At 40.8% G+C, this 14,771-nt stretch overlaps 1 protein-coding gene across 1 annotated transcript; it reads right to left on the reverse strand.

The window, feature by feature from the left end:
- Positions 1 to 4,349: 4,349 nt before the first annotated feature.
- On the reverse strand, positions 4,350 to 12,981 carry LOC118363894 (zinc finger protein 239-like). Its single transcript, XM_035745183.2, has 2 exons — positions 12,671 to 12,981; positions 4,350 to 7,154 (listed from the first exon to the last, which is right to left on the reverse strand). The coding sequence occupies exons 1-2, from the start codon at positions 12,861 to 12,863 to the stop codon at positions 6,322 to 6,324; spliced, it is 1,026 nt and encodes a 341-aa protein (XP_035601076.2). The 5' UTR covers positions 12,864 to 12,981; the 3' UTR covers positions 4,350 to 6,321.
- Between the last annotated feature and the right edge of the window lie 1,790 nt (positions 12,982 to 14,771).

Consider the following 14,771-nt stretch of genomic DNA (forward strand, 5'->3'; position numbering starts at 1 on the left):
ACTGAATGAAACAAGAAATGCACTCAGACCAGCCTTTCTGATTGAACTTACGTTGACTACATTACTTTAGTTGGCTGCTTTGAGCAAAACTTGTACGGAATACAGAAAGTATTCAGACCCCTTGACTTGTTCCACATTTTGTTACGTTACAGCCTTATTCTAAAATGGATTAAATAGTCCCCCCCCCCCAATCTACACACAATAGCCCATAATGACAAAGCAAAAACAGGTTTGTAAATATTTTTGAAATATCACATTTACATAACCATTCAGACCCATTATTCAGTACTTTGCTGAAGCACCTTTGGCAGCGATTACAGCCCCGAGTTATCTTTATCCTGTATTTAGGGAGTTTCTCCGATTCTTCTCTGCAGATCATCGCTGAAAAACATCTCCACAGCATGATGCTGTCACCACCATTCTTCACCTTAGGGATGGTGCCAGGTTTCCTACAGACGTGACGCTTGCCATTCAGGCCAAAGAGTTCAATATTGGTTTAGTCAGACCAGAGAATCTTGTTTCTCATGGTCCGAGTCCTTTAGGTGCCTTTTGGCAAACTCCAAGCGGGCTGTCATGTGCCGTTTACAGAGGAGTGGCTTCTGTTCGGCTACATAAAGGCATGATTGGTGGCGTGCGGCAGAGATGGTTGTTCTTCCTGAAGATTTCCCATCTCCACAGAGGAACTCTGGAGCAGGGTACAAAACATGGATTTAATATCTTTCGGAGTTTTCTTGTTTTTGTAGAACCACCTACAAATGGAATCGAGATCTAAGAAATTATCGCCAAGAACAGGTTAGTTAAAAAATCTAATGTGGAGGTTTGTGTGGGGCTTTCCTGTAACGGCCTGTAATGGACACCAAAAACCTTGAGGTGAGGAGCAGGATTATTTAAGATACCTTTTGAAAGTTTTCAGATGTTTTTGGAAGATGGGCAGGTATTCCGCTGTCCTAGCTTCAGGGAGAAGCCATTGGGGTGCCAGGACAGAGAAGAACTTCGGCTGAGTGGGAGCTGCCCTCCCGTAGGGGTGGGAGGGCCAAGAGACCTGAGGTGTCAGAACGGAGTGCTCGGGTTGGGTGTAGGGTTTGAGCATAGTCTGAATGTAGGTAAGGGAAGTTCCTCTTGTTGTTCCGTAGGTAAGCACCATGGTCTTGTAGTGGATGGGAACTTCGATTGGAATCCAGTGGAGTGTGAGGAGGAGCGGGGTGACATGAGAGAACTTGGGAAGGTTGAAAACCAGGCGGGCTGCAGCATTCTGGATAATTTCAGGGGTTTGATGGCATGAGTGGGGAGCCCAGCCAGTAGCAAGTGATAGTAGTCCAGACTGGAGAGGACGAGTTCCTGGATTAGGACCTGCACCGCTTCCTGTCTGAGGTAGGGTCGTATTCTACGGATGTTAAAGAGCATGAACCTGCAGGAGACTGTGACTACTTCGGTGTTTGCAGAGAACAGCAGGGTGTTGTCCAGGGTCACGCCAAGGTTCTTTACGCTCTGGGAGGGTGACACTGTGGAGTTGTCAACTGTGATGGAGAGGTCTTTGATCGGGCAGACCTTCCGGGAGGAAGAGCAGTTTCGTCTTGTTGAGCTTGAGGTGGTGGGCCGAGATCCATGTTGAGATATCTGCCAGGCACGCAGAGATGCATGTCGCCAGCTGGGTGTCAGAAGGGGATAAGGAGAAAAGTAGTTGAGTGTCAGCCGCATAGCTTTGATAGGAGAGACCATGTGAGGATATGATGGAACTGAGCGATTTGGTGTAGAGTGACAAAATTACAAACTCTGTTATGCACATAATTTGTATACGCCTTAAACCTATACATTTCCACTGTCTATTTCTATCATGTAAGAAGAAGCCAGTGTTTTTCCTCTCTGTCTTGTTTCTGAGTAACTTAGTCACGTGGCCAAAGACAAAAGGGCCGTCTGAGTGACCCGTTTTTTTTGGTCCATCCTGTTCTTTTCCCATCTTTCAAGGGCACAGCTGTGTGGAGATATGAAGAGAACAGAGGATAGCTTGAGAAGCAGCGACAATTCTATCAGCAGAAAGGAGTAACAAAACTGGCATTATCACTTGTTTGTACACTATGCTCCCACCATCATCTCACACACCTGCTAAAATGCCACATAGACAAGAGGTTGTATTTTCCTATAAAGGCTGAGAACCAACTGTTGTTTGTTGGGCTCTTGACTGTTGCACCTGCTCCATTATTGCAAATCTTAAAATAAAATAAGTTGTTTTCAGGAGTCTCTGTCTTTCTTTCTGGTTAGAATTTCCACAACAACAGAGAAAAGAGGAGAGGGCCTAGAACTGAGCCCTGGTGGACACCAGTAGTGAGAGTACGTGGTGCAGACACAGATCCTCTCCACCTCACCTGGTAAGTAGGATGCAATCCAAGGGTGTGCGACGCCTGAGACACCCAGCCCTGAGAGGGTGGGGAGGAGGATCTGATGGTTCACTATGTCGAAGGCAGTGGAGAGAAAGTCAGCTTTGGCAGTACGGAGAGCCTCCATGACAGAGAAGCACAGTCTCGGTTAAGTGACCCGCCTTGAAGCCTGACTGGTTAGGGTCAAAAAGATAATTCTGAGAGAGATAACAAGAAAGTTGATCAGAGACCGCACGCTCAAGTGTTATGGAAAGAAGAGATACGGGTCTATAGTTTTTGACGTCAGATGAGTCGAGTGTTGGTTTCTTGAGGAGGTCAGCAACTCAGGCCATTTTGCAGTTAGAAGGGACTCGGCCAGTGGTCAGGGATGAGTTGATGAGGGAAGTGAGGAATGGGAGGTCTCCAGAGATGGTCTGAAGATGGTGTCGAGGGGACAGATTCAGGCGGCCAGACCTCACAAGTCGCAGGATGTCATCTGGAGAGAGAGGGGAGAAAGAGGTCAAGGCGTAGGGCAGTTCTGTGTGAGTGAGATCAATAGCCTGAGTGAATGAGTAGCGGATGTTGTCAACCTTGTTTTCCAAAGTGGCTGACAAAGTCGTCCGTAGAGAGGAAAGGAGGAAGGGAGGAGAAGGTAAAAAATAGTTTCCGAGGGTTAGAGGCAGAAGCTTAAAATTTAGAGTGGTAGAATGTAGCTTTAGCAGTGGATACAGAGGAAGAGAAGGTAGGTCCTCCGGAAGTTTAGTTTTCCTACAATTTTGCTAAGCTGGCCACGGAGCAGGAGGGCAGGGCCGACACGACCAGGAGGAAAGGGGACAGTGTGAGTCATAGGATGCGGAAAGGGAGGAGAGTGGGGTCGAAGAGGCAGAATCAGGAGGGAGAAGGATTTAGCAGAAGGGAGAGATGATAGGATAGAAGAGGAGAGCGTAGTGGGATAGAGAGAGCGGCGATTGCAATGGTGCATGACCATTTGGGCAGGGTCTGAGTGGTTAGGGTTGGAGAACAAACTCTGTTTTCATATCCCGAAAGAAATAAATTCTCACTACAATACATTTTAATAGAAAGTTAGTAAAAATAGATAAGATCTTGCTACCATGGAAAGGAAAATACCTGTCTATTTGTGGAAAAGTCCCGCGATTAACTCTTTAGTCATGTCCCAGTTTACGTATGGCCTTGCCTACACCTAGTGACTTGTTTAAATTATATGAGCAAAAAATATTCAATTTTATTTGGAACGATAAACCAGACAAAATTAAACGGGCCTATTTATATAATGAATATGAACTCAGAGGGCAGAAATGATTAAATATTAAAGCATTTGACCTCTCACTAAAGGCTTCATACAAAGTTATACTTAAATCCGTACTGGTTCTCTAGCAGATTAGTAAGAATGTCTCACCACATGTTCAAGAATGGCCTTTTCCCCTTTATTCAGATTTCAACCTCTCACTTTCAGTTATTTAAAAATGTAATCTCCAAAATATCTCTATTTTTAAAACAAGCTGTAGAAAGTTGGTTGCAATTTCAGTTTAATCCACCAGAAAAGACAGAACAAATATTACAATAAATAACGGTTCAACTCAAATATACTAATTAGTTAAAAAAACATGATTTTGTTTTTTTTAAATTACAACTGTATAATCTTTGTAAATTATATCATAGACAGGACTGGTGGAGTTGTCACACATGCAGCCAACACAAATATATGGAAATGTCTGCTCTACCCAAAATTACAACCAACTAATTGCAGCATTACCACAAAAATGGAAGAGGCAAGTGGAAGGGGGAGGAAGAAATGAACTTGTCTGTCAGCATTAAAGACCATAATTGGTTAAAGAAAATTGTGATAAAGTATACCAGTTTCAGTTAAGGACAAAAAATTGACAGCTGTGCCATATAGATTACAAAATAGTTGGGAAGAGATTTTTGATGTACTGATTCCATGGCACATGAACAGATACACTAAATGACGGCGGATTCAAAACAGTGTTTTTCATTTTTAATTATACAAAATTCTTGCAACCAATAGAATGTTATATATACCAGTTATATACAGTACCAGTCAAACATTTGGACACACCTTTTTATTATTTTCTACATTGTAGAATAATAGTGAAGACAAACTATGAAATAACACATATGGAATCATGTAGTAACCAAAAAAGTGTAAAACAAATCAAAATATATTTGAGATTCTTCAAAGTAGCCATCCTTTGCCTTGATGACATCCCTCCGCAATCTTGGAATTCTCTCAACCAGCTTCATGAGGGAGTCACCTGGAATGCATTTCAATGAACAGGTGTGCCTAGTTAATTTGTGGAATTTCCTTCCTTCTTAATGAGTTTGAGACAATCAGTTGTGTTGTGACAAGGTAGGGGGTGGTATACAGAAGATAGCCCTATTTGGTAAAATACCAAATCCATATTATGGCAAGAACAGCTCAAATAAGCAAAGAGAAACGACAGTCCATTACTTTAAGAAATGAAGGTCAGTCAATGAGGAAAATGTCAAGAACTTTTAAAGTTTCAAGTGCAGTCGCAAAAACCATCAAGCGCTATGATGAAACTGGCTCTCATGAGGACCGCCACAGGAAAGGAAGACCCAGAGTTAACTCTGCTGCGGAGGATAAGTTCATTAGAGTTACCAGCCTCAGAAATTGCAGCCCAAATAAATGCTTCAGAGTTCAAGCAACAGACAGATCTCAACATCAACTGTTCAGAGGAGACTGCGTGAATCAGGCCTTCATGGTCGAATTTGCAAAGAAACCACTACTAAAGGACACCAAGAAGAAGAGACTTGCTTGGAACAAGTAACACGAGCAATGGACATTAAACAGGTGGAAATCTGTCCTTTGGTCTGGCAAATAGAAATCAAAACTGGATGATATTCAGAGATAGATGGGAGGGGTTGAGTGGAGTTGAAGGGTGGGACTAAAAATAAACAGTGTCCGTAAAATGTGTGAGTTTTAGAACGTATGTGAAACAGCACAGTTGGAAAACATATGGCAAATAGAAATCAACATTGGATGGTGTTCAGAGATATATGGGAGGGGTTGAGGGTTGCTGAAGGAAGGGACTAAAAACAAACAAAAGATAACTATTGTAAAATATACTGTGTCCGTAAAATGTATATAGTGTATATATAAGATGGAAGTAGAAGCCTAAGTGTTGTTGTTCATTAGTTTACTACAATTAGGGGAGGGATGGTAGGGTTAGAGGAAAATAATAAAATTAAATATATTAAAATATATATATATATATTAAAAACACAAAAACATTTATGGGGGATTGGAAATGATGCAGACAATTACATTGAAAACCACAATCTGTCTGCAATATTAAAGCAGATCTACACCCCCCCCCCCATTTTTTTATTTAAAAAAAATTAAACATACAAAATATTTGCTGCATTATATAGTCAACAAAGACATAATAGGCTACTTCAATATTCTAACATGCAGACAAAAGTACAGATAGAAGATTGTGGCCCAAATATCCTGTATGTCATTGTTAAACAATTGAATAATAACTCCTGTTGTTTAGAAATCCAAGTGTGTGCTCTGTTAGACACAGCTGTGACGACTTCCTGAAGCGAGCATTGCAGGAGTTTGATTAGGCTGAACCGCGGACTATGGCCTGTCATGTGACCAGGCAAAAGTGGTGAGGGAGGAGTGGCTCATGCCCGTGAGGCAGCCTGGTTTCAAAAAGGATGCAATCACTTTTCAGCCAGGCCAGCATTGTCAAATTCCCTCATTGTCCTAGCCAGTAGGTATCCAAAAAAGTGAGAGCAAAAATTAGCTTACGAATCTGATACTGACTGATGTTTTATCACTCCTCTCACATAACTACATTTGTTTAGTTGTCAAATGCCAGAAAATAGAACATAACAAATTATTTACAAGTTGGATGTAACAAGAAATTCATGTGAGTAATCATTTGTTGTTCTCACTTCAGGCTGAAGTTTTTGTGTGAGTGCTCATATGAGACTTCAAGCTTCCTTTATAACCAAAGCATTTTCCACATTCTTTGCACTGGTAAGGTTTCTCCCCGGTGTGAACACGCTGATGAAGTCTTAAATAGCTTAATGCCATGTAACTTTTCTTGCATACAGGACAATTATATGGTCTCTCCCCTGTGTGAACTCTCATATGCAATATCAATTCCATCTTCTGGTTGAAGGATTTGTCACAGTCTTTGCACTGATAAGGTTTCTCCCCTGTATGTATCCTTGAATGGATGGTCAAGCTTCCTTTCTGGTTAAACATTTTGCCACATTGTTTGCACTGGTATGGATTATCTCCTGTGTGTACCCTAGTATGTCTGTCCAAGTCGCCTTTCTGGATGAAGCTTTTGTCACATTGTTTGCACAGATAAGATTTCTCTCCTGTGTGTATCTTTGAATGGATGGTCAAGTGTCCCTTACGTGTGAAGCTTTTGTCACATTGTTGACACCGATATGGTTTCTCCACTGCAGCAGAGCAGTCTGGATGAACTGAAAGGGGCAGATCACTGGTTGGTTCTGCTACTCTGTAGCCCTCTCCATCAGGTTCTGTTTTGATCTCTTCAGTTATGATGATAGGTAGAATACCCCTCTCTCCGTCATCCACAGTTTGGTTTTGGTAAAGATGTGAGTGCTGAGGTGAGTCCTCCTGACTGAGTCTGAACTCCTGTTGTTCCTCTTTAATCTGTGTGGGTTCTGGGTCCTCCTGCCCCAGACTGGGGCTCCACTCCTGCTTACAGTTCTGCTGCTCAGGGTGAACGGCAGGAGTCAGTACCTGGAAGTCTGGAGGGAAACAATATATCGTAAACAGGTGCACTATGCAGAAATCGCTCAGTCATTTCTTGGTTGCTAAAATTCTAATAGTTTTCCTGATTTCAGTTTAAATGACAAAACAAGCAAGTATAGTGTAGCGAATCATTGTACCATCTAAACTGCTGTGAAATATATTTTCCATAACCAAAAATATTGTATTTTCAGTTGTTTGAAGCTTGTGTAAAAAACTAAACTTAAGAATGGGAAGCAGATAATGTGCATAGCACATATAAAGAACATATCTACCACTTCTTAGACTTGCTTTCAATGAGAATGACAGATCTATAACTACATTTCTATCCGAATTTGGTCAGTCGGCCAGAAAATGGCATATTCCAGTTTTAATAAAGTATCAGAAATGTTGTTTGGAAGCCCCCTCTGTGCTCAAAAATAAGACGATTTCGTTGACGAGTCTATAGGAGGGGTTATTTAAGACTTTGTGGCTGTGTTATCTAGTGACGACCGAGGAAGAGATGAAGCTCTTTAGCATGGGAGAGGCTATACGGACAAGCCTGGTGCCCAAAATTGATGACGTTTGTCGTGCAGAGAGTTGAGTAGGGATGAACGGATTCGGTTCAGTCAGTCGTCCTAATCAGCCCTCCTCAGCTAGCTAGTTCTATTTTGTAACGGGTCACCAAACAACATCCTTACTGTACCCACGTAACCTGTCGAGAATTGTAAACTTGTTTACCGAAGTTGGGACTTCATTCCATTGTTGATTTGTTTTATGTAGACGTTGCCACAGTTGTACATTTTCGGTGAAAATCACTACAATAAATGTGCTTTAGCTGTCACTCTGGCCTGATATTGGCTAGACTATCTAGCTACCTCCCTCTCCCTACTGCAGGACAGCAGTGCTCGGCAATCAAGATTGAAGGACAGACTGTGCCCCGTTTTGTTGTTGCCGGGATGCGGTGCAACTCTCCCTGTTGAGCAGTAGACTCCATCATGGTGACTACCAAAATTACACATTATTTATCATGCAGGTTGCTATCCTACTTGAAATATAATCAAGGAACAAATTGACCAAGTTGCTACCGCCAGCGACATGTGATACAGATGCACGGCGAAGCAACTTCTGCCCAGTGGGAATTACAGTAACTTTGCACTGTTCATCCACAACGGTGTAGTGAGATAAAGCCGTATTCCAACGGATCCAGTTAGGTGAGCTTATTTCAAGGAGCGCTCCATAAACCACGGCCCAGAGGGCAGAGATAGGCGAACTGGACTGGGACACGTTTTAATAAGTAAAACCTCAAACTGTATAGGAATCAGCGTTGTTTCCCTGTTACCAACTCAAATATATTTTACTTAAATCAGACGAAATGACCTGCAATACACTGGTCTCAGATATGTAAGCATAACACGGCTACACAGAACCACGGCGGTCCAATTTTAAATTGACAGGCGTTTCTTCCTATTAAAACGTGTCCCACTGCAACATGCCGAGCAACGTCCTGGGGGCGTGGCTAACGGAGCGCTCTTTAAAATAAGATCAAGTAACGCAGTATTCCAATGGATCGAGTTTGTCGATACGTTAGCTAATTGGCGTATCAGGGTGATATCCAGATGGTGACCAATACCACAAGTTATTTCTCCCTCGCCCATCGAAATAAACCTCACTGTCGTTTACATGTTTAAACTAGCGCAATACTGCTGTTGACAACTCGCCAGCATAAACTAGGATTCGTCTCCACTCGAATCTCAACTGCGAAACATACGTCATTAATTTGGGAACAAGGCGTGTTCGTACAGCCTCTTCTTTTTAACATATCACAACGTGTCACATGAGCAGGGTTGCCACATGCCGGTGGTTTTCCCCGACATTTGGGCTACTTGGAAAACGATTTTGCTGGTGAATTGTTCGCGGGCTGCAGGTTTTTGGCCTGCACTGCGGCCACCATCGCATTTCTTTAAAAATAAAATATATATATATTTTTTTTCTTTAAAAATAAGAAAAAACAAATTATATATATATATATATTTTACTGTGACCGGTTGCTGCTGACTATGATGCAGTGAGGGAGGCTGTTGCTGAATGAGTGTTGGGGAGGGCCGGAAGGAGGTGTGACAGAGCAGCAGTTCTTGAGTTTCCAGCGCTGCGCGAGTGGACATTTGAAATGGCCGTTATGGAACTCCCTCTCCGGGAAAAGTCCACAATAAAAAAAAAAAACATTAGAATTTGTAGAATGACACATTGGCTGGCATATGTTGGCCATCAAGTAGAGTACTAATTTCTATGGATGTGTAGGCTACTGTAGCCTCCTACCATTTGATACAAAAATAGTTGAAATGACGATATCATTGCAGTCATTGCAAATCCATTTGTGCCACTTGTGTAGCATATCTGGAGCTGGCAAACGGATTTAATAAATAGCCTATAACTTCAGGTTATTTTTGTTGTAGCCTTGTGTTATTATTAATTATTAATGCCCATGTTTAATTAAATGCGAAGTTATCAATTGTGATCTCACAGCTCTATCGCAATTGCGGATCAGCTTTTGTTAGAATGCATTACATTGACTTAAGTCAGTCAGAATAGGCTACAGGTAAAAACAACAACAAAAACAAGCATATGAGTTCATATCCATATTCATATTTTATTCAGTGATTGAAATTACGACCCCATCCTTAGTAGCCTATTCCAGCAGGCTATTGGGCAACAAGCACTTCTTACCCCAAAATCGCCTTACGATATGTTGAATAAATGAGTCTGTCAATTTGAACTAAGCAAGCTGCTAAATCGTTCACTTTACATCTTGCCTATCAGGGGCTATAGGCTACCTGCAGCTAACCAAACCATGACAAAGTTGAATTACAATCATAAACCCAGATGTTAGTCAGTAGCCCATGCCTATTGAAATGACAATCCAATATCGCAAATAGGCCTTTTATAATGGTTTGTAGTCTGGCACAAGGGGTTGGGATGACAGCAGTGGTGTAGTCTACTGCATACAGATATCACTTATTGTTGATATCTACATAGCTCAATGATGTGAAACACACTGCTGCTCTCTAATTTTAGATACCTGCGCCTTATGGATCGTGGTTGTTGTGGATGGCTTTTCACAACTCTAAATGTGTATTTGAACCCAATAATGGTTTAATTCAATACATTTAAGCTGCCTATCAATCATTGTTTTTGAAACCAGTGGACAGCCAGTCAAAAATGTGCTCTTGCAACAGCTGCATATTGCAAATCCCAGCCTATGGAATACAAGTGGGGCTTTTATTGCTCAGTCAAATTCATGCCGATAAAAATAATAATAATCCATAGGACTACTGGACACATGCTCAAACTTGCACACTTTTGATAGACTTAAAAGTGGCAATCTGTAGTTGCTACTTCCATTTTTTGATTTATAAATTATATTTACAGTACCAGTCAAAAGTTTGGACACACCTCCTCATTCCAGGGTTTTTCTTTATTTTTACTATTTTCTAAATTGTAGAATTATAGTGAAGCCATCAAAACTATCAAATAACACATATGGAATCATGTTTTAACCATCAGATGCATCAGATGACCTGGCCTCCACAATCACCAGACCTGGTTTGGGATGAGTTGGACCGCAGAGTGAAGGAAAGGCAGCCAACAAGTGCTTAACATATGTGGGAACTCCTTCAAGACTGTTAGAAAAGCATTCCAGGTGAAGCTGGTTGAGAGAATGCTAAGCGTATGCAAAGCTGTCATCAAGGCAAGGGTGGCTACTTTGAAGAATCTAAAATATTAAAATATATTTTCATTTGTTTAACACCTTTTTGGTTACTACATGATTCCATTTGTTATTACATAGTTTTGATGTCTTCACTATTATTTTACAACGTAGAAAATAGTAAAAATAAAAATCCTTGAATGAGTCGGTGTGTCAAGTTTTTGACTGGTTCTGTATATAACAGATCCATTCATTCTTGAAGAATATAACTTATAAATGCCTCATGAGCTTAGTTCAACTGTCACATTCCATGAGAACCCAAAATATAAGCTTGTTTTACTCCAATGTTTCTAAAATATTGTAAATGTAAACAAACACTGTAAAGCCTCTTAACATGGTTAAAACAATTTTTATATCATGGATGGTCAGTCCTTTCATCCATAGCTCTGTCTATTAATCTGAGAGTGGTTAAATTTCTCCAGGCCCATCCCTCAGCTTTTTACCAAATCAGAGGTTGGGCGACCATTTTGTTATCTGTGGATTTGCCCTTTAAATAGCTGCATATTATCAAGATATCAACGTGTCACCAACAAAAAGGTAAACAATAGGCCTATAGCAAAATGATTTTTTCATTAGTGCTCAAAGCATGCCATTCCAAGAGCGCTGCATTTATTTTCCCACTCGAATCAATAAGCCCAATCAGTCCTCTATGACAACAAAATCATTAACACTCATTACAGTGCTGGCTAATAAATCCTTAATTTTGGGGTCAAACTCAGGTAAAACAATTTGGCTAATATATCCTTCCATATTTCCAAGTCCTATTCTTGAAGATGATTGGTGTATAGCATTTATTGGAATGACTGGAATTCTGAAAGACTTTGGTTTTTAATGTAAAGATATAATTTAATCGTGTTATTATATGTAGTAGAAAGTGAATAGTTAGAAGAAGCCGACATAACCAACCCTATAAAGTAAAATTTAACATCCATATATGGCCAGCTATGTAAAATGTAACATTGTTTTATTCTGCAATAGATGTGGCTCAATAGTTAAATAAAGGTTAAATAAATTAAACATACATTTTTGTCTTCTTTACAATGCCTCTTAAGGGGAACATGACGGAATGAAATCATATTGCGTTACTGAGTTTGGGTAATCCCAAAGTTAAATTACTGATTACATTTTGGAAAGGTACCTAGTAACTAATGGATTACATTTAGAAAGTAACCTACCCAACCCTGCTGGCATGTAAGGACACAACTGCCAGAAAATAGCCTGAAGTTCGTCCAAGTGTGTCTTGCAGCAGAGATTGTGATCCTCTGTCCAACTTTCATCACTCAAACTCTTCTGTCGGATTTATCTAAAATTATACACATTCGCAACTGGGATTGATTTACAATCATAGCAGTCAAACATCCGTTCACGGAAAATGATCTGGCGAGTTTAATAAGGGCGATTTATCTTTCCTCTTGCGACATGTTAAAATTCCTCGATTACATCACGTTAGCTCAGAATAAAGATTATTTTCATGGAAAACGAATTTTGATTCTGATGTCGTGACGTGAATATTCCTTCTTAATTCGCTCGATAACGTTATGGGTAAAGGGTTTATTGGATAAACGTGGCAAATCCTTTTTTACCCCCCTCCCAATTGGGGCTAGTTTTCAGGCCTTATGGCAGGTTTTGAGTAGTCATTGTCTATAAATGTGAGCTAGACCTGGCAACCCTGCACACGAATGACTCCATGATTAAATAAAAAATTCGAAAATAAACATGAATCTAGTCTATTAGTCAAATCTCGTTACAACAACAGAATGTTGTACGAACCTGCTCTGTGTAACTTTATCTCTGGTTTGCTAACCAAATCCAACAGCCTGCGTAAACGCTCGTTCTCCTCCGCTGAACGGCATATTTCTTCCTGATACTCTGCAACGGTCTTCTCCACGGCTCCAAATATCTCCACAGCAGCCGCTGACAAACGCTCCGTGACAAACACATTCAACATCTGTAGTTTTGACATATTAGCAATGGTTATGAAAGTAGCTTTTCGCTTTATCAAATAAATGTTGGTTGAAACCTCTCTGATTCTGCTTAGCGTTCTTCGTCTTCTTCTTCTTCTTCGACGAGGTTTAACGGCGGTTGGCATCCAATAAATGTTGCATTACCGCCACCAACTAGACTGGAGTATAAATCCATTATACTTTACATGAAAAAGGTAAAATACGGCACCATCTAACCCTACACTCATTACAACCCCACCACCCTATTCCACTATTTAAAACTATATAGTCCTACCTCAGGCCAACAACCTGGAAGGACGGGACACCTAGTTTAGTGGCTGGAAGCAACCTTTGGACAACAATGGACCAGTGGAGGCTCCTCAGAGGAGGAAGGGGAGGACCATCATCCTCAGTGAATTTTATACAAATTTAAATAGTAAAACATTAAAAAGTGATCCTTTTTAGATGAAACTATACTAAATATATTCACGTCACAAAATAATGGTATTAAAAGACACTTTTGCATTGAAGGTCTACAGCACTCTGTATGGTATCACCATGGTGTAGCCGGAGGACAGCTAGCTCCCGTCCTCCTCTGGGTACATTGACTTCAATACAAAACCGAGGAGGCTCATGGTTCTCACCCCCTTCCATAGACTTATACAGTAATTATGACAACTTCCGGAGGACGTCCACCAACCTATCAGAGCTCTTGCAGGATGAACTGACATGTTGTCCACCCAATCAAAGGATCAGATAATTAATATAGTACTGAAAGTATAAGCTACAGCTAGCTAGCACTGCAGTGCATAATATGTGGTGAGTAGTTCAGTCAAAGAGAGAGAAAGACAATAGTTGAACAGTTTTTAACAATTTAATTTCATCCAAAATGAAGGAGAAGCAAGAGGGAGACTGTCATTTCCTTTGTTTCACTTGCTTAGCTAGAAAATGCCTACTCAAACAGAGGGATGTTATGTTAGCTAGCTGGCTATGACTATCCAACACAACACTGGAGCTCTTCCAAGTCAAGGTAAGCTTTTGGTTTTACTCATTTATTACCACTGGGCCCCACCGGTGTAAGTGCTAAACAGTTTACTGACTGTACACTGCAACATCACTGCATGATTGTAGCGAGTTTACTAACCTGTTATTTCTATTAGCTACATTGACTATGATGTTACTTTAGCTAATATGGTGACAACGATGTAGGCTGTGTAGTGGGTTATGATATGGTTTGGCTTGGAGAGGTTTTTTCACCTGGTCACATACAGCAGATGTGTTGTGCATTGAAATCCATAAGCGAAGGGAAAAGGTGAGAGAAGGAGAGCACATAGATGCGAGAAGGTATATAATGTGGCTGCTATGAAAGTGAACTGTGTTTCAGCGTGACCAGGGCTGGATTCAATCTGACGATTCTGTTGAAAAATGTTTGCAGATGGAAAAACGGATGCAGATGGAATGAAACAGAAATAAACATACCTGAATTTGTCCAATAGAAACTCTTTGCAACTGTTGGACTAATAATTACACCTTAGATAAGCTAGATGCGGGCAAGAGTGTACAAGGCAGTATTGAATGTGTCACTGTCTGTCACCTAAAGTGTTTCTCCTTGTGACAAACTGACACGTTTTCATTTTCATCAAAAACAACTTTATATGGAAGGAGCGCCTTTATTTGACGGCCAGCACGTGTAATTCAGCACGAGACGACCCGATGACGTGTTTCTGCACATGAGCTTAGCTAGCCAACGTCGCCTAGAAGTGTGATCAGGGATTTCTATTTGGGCAGTTTATGCCCATCTTCATACTGTACTGTCTGTGATGCACCTTTAAATCAACTGTGAGGAGGTAAATGTTGACCCAAACCAGTAACACAGGGTTCTATTCACAGAGTGTCTTAGAGTAGGAGTGCTGATCTAGAATCAGTTT

This window comes from Oncorhynchus keta, unplaced genomic scaffold, assembly GCF_023373465.1.
Source record: "Oncorhynchus keta strain PuntledgeMale-10-30-2019 unplaced genomic scaffold, Oket_V2 Un_contig_1863_pilon_pilon, whole genome shotgun sequence".
Taxonomy (NCBI): Eukaryota; Metazoa; Chordata; class Actinopteri; order Salmoniformes; family Salmonidae; genus Oncorhynchus; species Oncorhynchus keta.

Excerpts from the sequence above, each read along its gene's own strand:
- LOC118363894 (XM_035745183.2), bottom strand. The coding sequence starts at position 12,863 with ATGTCAAAACTACAGATGTTGAATGTGTTTGTCACGGAGCGTTTGTCA. Across the intron at positions 7,155-12,670 it reads GATAAAGTTACACAGAGCAG|ACTTCCAGGTACTGACTCCT; the intron begins GTTCGTACAACA and ends GTTTCCCTCCAG.